At 44.6% G+C, this 12,385-nt stretch overlaps 1 protein-coding gene across 3 annotated transcripts in view; it reads right to left on the reverse strand.

Moving 5' to 3' along the window:
* The window catches only part of LOC140119726 (2-Hydroxyacid oxidase 2-like), a 36,563-nt gene that overhangs the window by 14,160 nt on the left and 10,018 nt on the right, over positions 1-12,385 (reverse strand). Inside the window, exon 1 of one of the 3 annotated variants that reach the window (XM_072139076.1) lies at positions 7,752-7,903. The exons of 1 other annotated variant lie outside the window; for it this stretch is intronic. Coding sequence is in view for 1 of the 2 variants with exons in the window: in XM_072139074.1 (XP_071995175.1) it covers positions 4,593-4,648 (56 nt within the window). In the remaining variant the exon portion in view is untranslated. Of the gene's footprint in view, positions 1-4,592; positions 4,725-7,751; positions 7,904-12,385 lie in introns of those variants that run through there. One more of the 3 variants, XM_072139074.1, reaches the window with a different exon arrangement.

Here is a 12,385-nt window from a genome sequence, read left to right on the forward strand (position 1 = left end):
ACCCAGTATATTATATACATAGACCCAGTATATTATATACATAGACCCAGTATATTATATATATAGACCCAGTATGTTATATGTATAGACCCAGTATATTATATACATAGACCCAGTATATTATATATATAGACCCAGTATATTATATACATAGACCCAGTATATTATATACATAGACCCAGTATATTATATATAGACCCAGTATATTATACACATAGACCCAGTATATTATACATAGACCCAGTATATTATACATAGACCCAGTATATTATATACATAGACCCAGTATATTATACATAGACCCAGTATATTATATACATAGACCCAGTATATTATATACATAGACCCAGTATATTATATACATAGACCCAGTATATTATATACATAGACCCAGTATATTATATACATAGACCCAGTATATTATATATAGACCCAGCATATTACATACATAGACCCAGTATATTATATACATAGACCCAGTATATTATATACATAGACCCAGTATATTATATACATAGACCCAGTATATTATATACATAGACCCAGTATATTATATACATAGACCTAGTATATTATATACATAGACCCAGTATATTATACACATAGACCCAGTATACTATACACATAGACCCAGTATATTATATACATAGACCCAGTATATTATATATATAGACCCAGTATATTATACATAGACCCAGTATATTATATACATAGACCCAGTATATTACATACATAGACCCAGTATATTATACATAGACCCAGTATATTATATACATAGACCCAGTATATTATATACATAGACCCAGTATATTATATACATAGACCCAGTATATTATATACATAGACCCAGTATATTATATACATAGACCCAGTATATTATATATATAGACCCAGTATATTATACATAGACCCAGTATATTATATACATAGACCCAGTATATTATATACATAGACCCAGTATATTATATACATAGACCCAGTATATTATATACATAGACCCAGTATATTATATACATAGACCCAGTATATTATATACATAGACCCAGTATATTATATATATAGACCCAGTATATTATACATAGACCCAGTATATTATATACATAGACCCAGTATATTATATATATAGACCCAGTATATTATACACATAGACCCAGTATATTATATACATAGACCCAGTATAATATATATATAGACCCAGTATAATATATATATAGACCCAGTATATTATATACATAGACCCAGTATATTATATACATAGACCCAGTATATTATATATATAGACCCAGTATATTATATACATAGACCCAGTATATTATATATATAGACCCAGTATAATATATATATAGACCCAGTATAATATATATATATAGACCCAGTATATTATATACATAGACCCAGTATACTATATACATAGACCCAGTATACTATATACATAGACCCAGTATATTATATCCATAGACCCAGTATATTATATCCATAGACCCAGTATATTATATATATAGACCCAGTATATTATATATATAGACCCAGTATGTTATATGTATAGACCCAGTATATTATATACATAGACCCAGTATATTATATATATAGACCCAGTATATTATATACATAGACCCAGTATAATATATATATAGACCCAGTATATTATATATATAGACCCAGTATATTATATACATAGACCCAGTATATTATATACATAGACCCAGTATAATATATATATATAGACCCAGTATATTATATACATAGACCCAGTATATTATATATATAGACCCAGTATATTATATACATAGACCCAGTATATTATACACATAGACCCAGTATATTATATATATAGACCCAGTATATTATATATATAGACCCAGTATGTTATATGTATAGACCCAGTATATTATATACATAGACCCAGTATATTATATATATAGACCCAGTATATTATCTATATAGACCCAGTATGTTATATGTATAGACCCAGTATATTATATACATAGACCCAGTATATTATATACATAGACCCAGTATATTATATACATAGACCCAGTATATTATATATAGACCCAGTATATTATATACATAGACCCAGTATATTATACATAGACCCAGTATATTATATATATAGACCCAGTATGTTATATGTATAGACCCAGTATATTATACATAGACCCAGTATATTATACATAGACCCAGTATATTATATATATAGACCCAGTATGTTATATATATAGACCCAGTATATTATATACATAGACCCAGTATATTATACATAGACCCAGTATATTATATATATAGACCCAGTATGTTATATGTATAGACCCAGTATATTATATACATAGACCCAGTATATTATATACATAGACCCAGTATATTATATATATAGACCCAGTATATTATATATATAGACCCAGTATGTTATATGTATAGACCCAGTATATTATATATATACACATAGACCCAGTATATTATATATATAGACCCAGTATATTATATATATAGACCCAGTATGTTATATGTATAGACCCAGTATATTATATATATACACATAGACCCAGTATGTTATATGTATAGACCCAGTATATTATATATATAGACCCAGTATATTATATACATAGACCCAGTATATTATACATAGACCCAGTATATTATATATATAGACCCAGTATGTTATATGTATAGACCCAGTATATTATATACATAGACCCAGTATATTATACATAGACCCAGTATATTATATATATAGACCCAGTATGTTATATGTATAGACCCAGTATATTATATACATAGACCCAGTATATTATATATATAGACCCAGTATATTATATATATAGACCCAGTATGTTATATGTATAGACCCAGTATATTATATACATAGACCCAGTATATTATACATAGACCCAGTATATTATATATATAGACCCAGTATGTTATATGTATAGACCCAGTATATTATATACATAGACCCAGTATATTATATATATAGACCCAGTATATTATATACATAGACCCAGTATATTATACATAGACCCAGTATATTATATATATAGACCCAGTATATTATATACATAGACCCAGTATATTATACATAGACCCAGTATATTATATATATAGACCCAGTATGTTATATGTATAGACCCAGTATATTATACACATAGACCCAGTATGTTATATGTATAGACCCAGTATATTATATACATAGACCCAGTATATTATATATATAGACCCAGTATATTATATACATAGACCCAGTATATTATACATAGACCCAGTATATTATATATATAGACCCAGTATGTTATATGTATAGACCCAGTATATTATATACATAGACCCAGTATATTATACATAGACCCAGTATATTATATATATAGACCCAGTATGTTATATACATAGACCCAGTATATTATATATATAGACCCAGTATATTATACATAGACCCAGTATATTATATATATAGACCCAGTATATTATATATATAGACCCAGTATGTTATATGTATAGACCCAGTATATTATATATATACACATAGACCCAGTATAATATATATATAGACCCAGTATATTATATATATATATACATAGACCTAGTGGCCGTCATGGGATGGAATCACGGACGAGCAGCGACATGGAGGAGAAGGGTCATGTAAGAACATGGGAGATGGGGCCCCATGAGGATCAGGATTTTTGTTGAACAATAAATATGAATTTTTGGTCAGGGAAAAATAAGACGACCCCTGAAAATAAGACCCGGCGCCTCTATAGGAGCAAAATTTAATATAAGACACTGCCTTATTTTCAGGGAAAGCCGGTCTATCATCCTCTAGTCACAGCCGGAGCAGCATCTGATATTCTGGTCTTAGCTAATAGTCACAACCTCTCTGATGCATCTTTGTCTCAAGTTACATCTAAAGCTGCATTCACTTTTCTCTAGTTACCCTAATCCTTCTTCTCCAGTCTCACCAAGATCTCCAGTCACAACCAGAGCTGCATCTACAATACTATAGATACAACATCTCCTATACTCCAGTCACAGCCAGAGCTGCATTTACAAATATTATAGATACAACATCTCCTATACTCCAGTCACAGCCAGAGCTGCCTTTACAATACTATAGATACAGCATCTCCTATACTCCAGTCACAGCCAGAGCTGCCTTTACAATACTATAGATACAGCATCTCCTATACTCCAGTCACAGCCAGAGCTGCATTTACAATATTATATATACAACATCTCCTATACTCCAGTCACAGCCAGAGCTGCATTTACAATACTATACATACAACATCTCCTATACTCCAGTCACAGCCAGAGCTGCATTTACAATACTATACATACAACATCTCCTATACTCCAGTCACAGCCAGAGCTGCATTTACAATACTATACAAAGAACATCTCCTATACTCCAGTCACAGCCACAGCATTTACAATCTTGCAGTTAAGTTCTGTACTCCAGTCACACACAGAGCTGCAGTGACTATTCTTCTAACATTTGTAAACCTGACACACTGTACCAAACTACCTGGACAGTGGAGAGATTAGCTGAGGGTTACACCCTCCGGTGTGACATTAGGACAGGGCTTTCCCCCACTCCTTACATATCGGGGTCTCCTGTGCGCTCCTCTTCTGCTGGACCGGCCGCTTCGGTTCTCATGTCTGGTGCTGAGGGTTTGTTACAGTGTATCCAGTCTAGACACTATAACTAGTAACTAATCTTATGGAGATGGAACCTGCCAAACACATTCTGTGGATTAATCAATGACAGACGTCACTCCTGCAGCTGTGAATGTGACGCAGAAGCCTCACCCTGCTGCGCCCTCTGCACCCCGAGAGGTTAATGTATAGACACAGGAGCAATATATAAGGGTAATATATATTATATATACCCTCACTGTATAGAGGCTGCCAGGTGTGACCCTATAGACTGCAGCCAGTGCTGTGTATTGTCCCTGGAGAGATGTGTAATCAGACCTCACACTGCTGTGCTCTGTGCTCTCTGCAGTCAGTGTTATGTATTGTCCCTGGAGAGATGTGCAATCAGACCTCCCACTGCTGTGCCCTGTGCTCTGTGCAGCCAGTGTTATGTATTGTCCCTGGAGAGATGTGTAATCAGACCTCACACTGCTGTGCTCTCTGCAGTCAGTGTTATGTATTGTCCCTGGAGAGATGTGTAATCAGACCTCACACTGCTGTGCTCTGTGCTCTCTGCAGCCAGTGTTATGTATTGTCCCTGGAGAGATGTGTAATCAGACCTCACTCTGCTGTGCTCTGTGCTCTCTGCAGCCAGTGTTATGTATTGTCCCTGGAGAGATGTGTAATCAGACCTCACACTGCTGTGCTCTGTGCTCCCTGCAGCCAGTGTTATGTATTGTCCCTGGAGAGATGTGTAATCAGACCTCACACTGCTGTGCTCTGTGCTCTCTGCAGCCAGTGTTATGTATTGTCCCCGGGGAGAGGAGACTGTACAGGGGGGGATACAATCTATTACTCTCTGTTATCAGCCATTACATCCCGGGGAGAGGAGACTGTACAGGGGGGGATACAATCTATTACTCTCTGTTATCAGCCATTACATCCTGGGGGGAGGAGACCGTACAGGGGGGATACAATCTATTACTCTCTGTTATCAGCCATTACATCCCGGGGAGAGGAGACTGTACAGGGGGGGATACAATCTATTACTCTCTGTTATCAGCCATTACATCCCGGGGAGAGGAGACTGTACAGGGGGGATACAATCTATTACTCTCTGTTATCAGCCATTACATCCCGGGGAGAGGAGACTGTACAGGGGGGATACAATCTATTACTCTCTGGTATCAGCCATTACACCCCGGGGAGAGGAGACTGTACAGGGGGGATACAATCTATTACTCTCTGTTATCAGCCATTACACCCCGGGGAGAGGAGACTGTACAGGGGGATACAATCTATTACTCTCTGTTATCAGCCATTACACCCCGGGGAGAGGAGACTGTACAGGGGGGGGGATACAATCTATTACTCTCTGTTATCAGCCATTACACCCCGGGGAGAGGAGACTGTACAGGGGGATACAATCTATTACTCTCTGTTATCAGCCATTACATCCCGGGGAGAGGAGACTGTACAGGGGGGGATACAATCTATTACTCTCTGTTATCAGCCATTACATCCCGGGGAGAGGAGACCGTACAGGGGGGATACAATCTATTACTCTCTGTTATCAGCCATTACATCCTGGGGGGAGGAGACTGTACAGGGGGGGGATACAATCTATTACTCTCTGTTATCAGCCATTACATCCCGGGGAGAGGAGACTGTACAGGGGGGATACAATCTATTACTCTCTGTTATCAGCCATTACACCCCGGGGAGAGGAGACTGTACAGGGGGGATACAATCTATTACTCTCTGTTATCAGCCATTACATCCCGGGGAGAGGAGACTGTACAGGGGGGGGGATACAATCTATTACTCTCTGTTATCAGCCATTACATCCCGGGGAGAGGAGACTGTACAGGGGGGATACAATCTATTACTCTCTGTTATCAGCCATTACATCCCGGGGAGAGGAGACTGTACAGGGGGGATACAATCTATTACTCTCTGTTATCAGCCATTACACCCCGGGGAGAGGAGACTGTACAGGGGGATACAATCTATTACTCTCTGTTATCAGCCATTACATCCCGGGGAGAGGAGACTGTACAGGGGGGATACAATCTATTACTCTCTGTTATCAGCCATTACACCCCGGGGAGAGGAGACTGTACAGGGGGATACAATCTATTACTCTCTGTTATCAGTCATTACATCCCGGGGAGAGGAGACTGTACAGGGTGGATACAATCTATTACTCTCTGTTATCAGCCATTACACCCCGGGGAGAGGAGACTGTACAGGGGGGATACAATCTATTACTCTCTGTTATCAGCCATTATATCCCGGGGAGAGGAGACTGTACAGGGGGGATACAATCTATTACTCTCTGTTATCAGCCATTACACCCCGGGGAGAGGAGACTGTACAGGGAGGGATACAATCTATTACTCTCTGTTATCAGCCATTACACCCCGGGGAGAGGAGACTGTACAGGGGGGATACAATCTATTACTCTCTGTTATCAGCCATTACATCCCGGGGAGAGGAGACTGTACAGGGGGGATACAATCTATTACTCTCTGTTATCAGCCATTACATCCCGGGGAGAGGAGACTGTACAGGGGGGATACAATCTATTACTCTCTGTTATCAGCCATTACACCCCGGGGAGAGGAGACTGTACAGGGGGGGATACAATCTATTACTCTCTGTTATCAGCCATTACACCCCGGGGAGAGGAGACTGTACAGGGGGGGATACAATCTATTACTCTCTGTTATCAGCCATTACATCCCGGGGAGAGGAGACTGTACAGGGGGGATACAATCTATTACTCTCTGTTATCAGCCATTACATCCCGGGGAGTGGAGACTGTACAGGGGGATACAATCTATTACTCTCTGTTATCAGCCATTACATCCCGGGGAGTGGAGACTGTACAGGGGGGATACAATCTATTACTCTCTGTTATCAGCCATTACACCCCGGAGAGAGGAGACTGTTTGCAGTGACGTTGAGCAGGTGATGCTGGGATCCCCTGTACATTGGAGTGATGTCCTGGGTGATATCCCTGTATATTCGGGTGATGACCCTGGTAGAGTTGTGCTGTGATGGCGCCGGAGGTTTTGCCCCCTGCAGTAGCCCCTGCCCCTGGCTACACACGTGGTACTTACCTGCACACAGGCTGCGGTTCCAGCAGGCCCCGGCTATAGGTGAGGGGCCGGGTGCCCCCTCTCTGTCCAAAGTACAAGACACGACGCCTCCCGCCGGCCAATCACGTCCAGTAATAACACAATTCTCCGCTGTCAGCCGCCGCGTGGCGATTTTTTTTCTTTGCGCGTACAAACAGTTCACGGGGGATTAACCCCGCCCTGACCTCTGGCTCTGCAGCGCAGGGAGCATTGTCCTGGGCCTGAGGGATGTGGCCTGGGGACGGGGGCGCAGGGGACCCGCACTGTCCGGAAATACGGTCATGACAGCAGAAGAGGAGCGAGCGACACAGCAAACCCTGCAACAACGTGTGATACATAGTAAATAATAGCGTCATACAGAACATAGTATCTCCAGACTGTCCTTATATACTGCCTTACTATAATGTAACACTGCTATACCCTGCCAGACTGTACATAACACCATCATATATCTCCTTACATGAGGGAAATAATAGCGCTATACTGCACCCAAATATACACTGCGATGGGATAACGGATCAGCACCACTACCATGGTATAAATAATACTGCTGAATGTAATATAAAAACTACTGCTACACGGGGTCTAAACATGTTACCTAATACTTCCAGCTGCTACCAAATAACACTATACCTCACCTAAATAATAGCGCTATAAGATGTTCAGATTGTTCTGGGGGTTCCCCAATATAAAGGTCCGGACATCTGCCAGTGAGACGTCCACATTGCCTGCACTTCCAGGATATCACCTATAGGTGGCGCCATATACCACCACACGGTGACAGGAGGGACCTCACAGCTGCGGCTCATTATAATGTAATAAAATATAACCGCCGGCCATAATATAATAATGTGATGTAATAACCGAAGAAACATAACACATATAATCACCAGGAAACGCCAAGTAATAACATATAATACATCGAGGAGGGAGGCAGGGACTGAGATACAGCCGCACCAGCTCCACATACAGCCGCACCGTGGTACCAGCTCCACATACAGCCACACTACAATACCTGCTCCACATACACTCACCGGCCACTTTATTAGGTACACGTGTCCAACTGCTCGTTAACACTTAATTTCTAATCAGCCAATCACATGGCGGCAGTGCATTTAGGCATGTAGACATGGTCAGGACAATCTCCTGCAGTTCTCCCGAGCATCAGTATGGGGAAGAAAGGTGATTTGTGGCCTGTGAACGTGGCATGGTTGTTGGTGCCAGAAGGGCTGGTCTGAGTATTTCAGAAACTGCTGATCTACTGGGATTTTCACGCACAACCATCTCTAGGGTTTACAGAGAATGGTCCGAAAAAGAAAAAACATCCAGTGAGCGGCAGTTCTGTGGGCGGAAATGCCTTGTTGATGCCAGAGGTCAGAGGAGAATGGGCAGACTGGTTCCAGCTGATAGAAAGTCAACAGTGACTCAAATCGCCACCCGTTACAACCAAGGTAGGCAGAAGAGCATCTCTGAACGCACAGTACGTCCAACTCTGAGGCAGATGGGCTACAGCAGCAGAAGACCACACCGGGTGCCACTCCTTTCAGCTAAGAACAGGAAACTGAGGCTACAATTTGCACAACCTCATGGAAATTGGACAGTAGAAGATTGGAAAAACGTTGCCTGGTCTGATGAGTCTCGATTTCTGCTGCGACATTCGGATGGTAGGGTCAGAATTTGGTACAACAACATGAAAGCATGGATCCATCCTGCCTTGTATCAGCGGGTCAGGCTGGTGGTGCTGGTGTCATGGATCCATCCTGCCTTGTATCAACGGTTCAGGCTGGTGGTGGTGGTGTCATGGATCCATCCTGCCTTGTATCAGCGGGTCAGGCTGGTGGTGGTGGTGTCATGGATCCATCCTGCCTTGTATCAGCGGCTCAGGCTGGTGCTGGTGGTGTCATGGATCCCTCCTGCCTTGTATCAGCGGCTCAGGCTGGTGGTGGTGGTGTCATGGATCCATCCTGCCTTGTATCAGCGGGTCAGGCTGGTGGTGCTGGTGTCATGGATCCATCCTGCCTTGTATCAGCGGGTCAGGCTGGTGGTGGTGGTGTCATGGATCCATCCTGCCTTGTATCAGCGGCTCAGGCTGGTGGTGCTGGTGTCATGGATCCATCCTGCCTTGTATCAGCGGCTCAGGCTGGTGGTGCTGGTGTCATGGATCCATCCTGCCTTGTATCAGCGGGTCAGGCTGGTGGTGCTGGTGTCATGGATCCATCCTGCCTTGTATCAGCGGCTCAGGCTGGTGGTGCTGGTGTCATGGATCCATCCTGCCTTGTATCAGCGGGTCAGGCTGGTGGTGGTGGTGTCATGGATCCATCCTGCCTTGTATCAGCGGCTCAGGCTGGTGGTGGTGGTGTCATGGATCCATCCTGCCTTGTATCAGCGGCTCAGGCTGGTGGTGGGGGTGTCATGGATCCATCCTGCCTTGTATCAGCGGCTCAGGCTGGTGGTGGTGGTGTCATGGATCCATCCTGCCTTGTATCAGCGGCTCAGGCTGGTGCTGGTGGTGTCATGGATCCATCCTGCCTTGTATCAGGGGGTCAGGCTGGTGCTGGTGGTGTCATGGATCCATCCTGCCTTGTATCAGCGGCTCAGGCTGGTGGTGGTGGTGTCATGGATCCATCCTGCCTTGTATCAGCGGTTCAGGCTGGTGGTGGTGGTGTCATGGATCCATCCTGCCTTGTATCAGCGGCTCAGGCTGGTGGTGCTGGTGTCATGGATCCATCCTGCCTTGTATCAGCGGCACAGGCTGGTGGTGCTGGTGTCATGGATCCATCCTGCCTTGTATCAGCGGCTCAGGCTGGTGGTGCTGGTGTCATGGATCCATCCTGCCTTGTATCAGCGGCTCAGGCTGGTGGTGGTGGTGTCATGGATCCATCCTGCCTTGTATCAGCGGCTCAGGCTGGTGGTGGTGGTATGGATCCATCCTGCCTTGTATCAGCGGCTCAGGCTGGTGGTGGTGGTGTCATGGATCCATCCTGCCTTGTATCAGCGGCTCAGGCTGGTGGTGCTGGTGTCATGGATCCATCCTGCCTTGTATCAGCGGCTCAGGCTGGTGGTGCTGGTGTCATGGATCCATCCTGCCTTGTATCAGCGGCTCAGGCTGGTGGTGGTGGTGTCATGGATCCATCCTGCCTTGTATCAGCGGTCAGGCTGGTGGTGGTGGTGTCATGGATCCATCCTGCCTTGTATCAGCGGGTCAGGCTGGTGGTGGTGGTGTCATGGATCCATCCTGCCTTGTATCAGCGGGTCAGGCTGGTGGTGCTGGTGTCATGGATCCATCCTGCCTTGTATCAGCGGGTCAGGCTGGTGGTGGTGGTGTCATGGATCCATCCTGCCTTGTATCAGCGGGTCAGGCTGGTGGTGGTGGTGTCATGGATCCATCCTGCCTTGTATCAGCGGGTCAGGCTGGTGGTGCTGGTGTCATGGATCCATCCTGCCTTGTATCAGCGGGTCAGGCTGGTGGTGCTGGTGTCATGGATCCATCCTGCCTTGTATCAGCGGCTCAGGCTGGTGGTGCTGGTGTCATGGATCCATCCTGCCTTGTATCAGCGGGTCAGGCTGGTGGTGGTGGTGTCATGGATCCATCCTGCCTTGTATCAGCGGCTCAGGCTGGTGGTGCTGGTGTCATGGATCCATCCTGCCTTGTATCAGCGGCTCAGGCTGGTGGTGCTGGTGTCATGGATCCATCCTGCCTTGTATCAGCGGGTCAGGCTGGTGGTGCTGCTGGTGTCATGGATCCATCCTGCCTTGTATCAGCGGGTCAGGCTGGTGGTGCTGGTGTCATGGATCCATCCTGCCTTGTATCAGCGGCTCAGGCTGGTGGTGCTGGTGTCATGGATCCATCCTGCCTTGTATCAGTGGGTCAGGCTGGTGGTGGTGGTGTCATGGATCCATCCTGCCTTGTATCAGCGGCTCAGGCTGGTGGTGGTGGTGTCATGGATCCATCCTGCCTTGTATCAGCGGCTCAGGCTGGTGGTGGGGGTGTCATGGATCCATCCTGCCTTGTATCAGCGGCTCAGGCTGGTGGTGGGGGTGTCATGGATCCATCCTGCCTTGTATCAGCGGCTCAGGCTGGTGGTGGTGGTGTCATGGATCCATCCTGCCTTGTATCAGCGGCTCAGGCTGGTGGTGGTGGTGTCATGGATCCATCCTGCCTTGTATCAGCGGCTCAGGCTGGTGCTGGTGGTGTCATGGATCCATCCTGCCTTGTATCAGGGGGTCAGGCTGGTGCTGGTGGTGTCATGGATCCATCCTGCCTTGTATCAGCGGCTCAGGCTGGTGGTGGTGGTGTCATGGATCCATCCTGCCTTGTATCAGCGGTTCAGGCTGGTGGTGGTGGTGTCATGGATCCATCCTGCCTTGTATCAGCGGCTCAGGCTGGTGGTGCTGGTGTCATGGATCCATCCTGCCTTGTATCAGCGGCACAGGCTGGTGGTGGTGGTGTCATGGATCCATCCTGCCTTGTATCAGCGGCTCAGGCTGGTGGTGCTGGTGTCATGGATCCATCCTGCCTTGTATCAGCGGCTCAGGCTGGTGGTGGTGGTGTCATGGATCCATCCTGCCTTGTATCAGCGGCTCAGGCTGGTGGTGGTGGTATGGATCCATCCTGC

This window comes from Engystomops pustulosus, chromosome 2 (assembly GCF_040894005.1).
Source record: "Engystomops pustulosus chromosome 2, aEngPut4.maternal, whole genome shotgun sequence".
Lineage (NCBI taxonomy): Eukaryota > Metazoa > Chordata > Amphibia > Anura > Leptodactylidae > Engystomops > Engystomops pustulosus.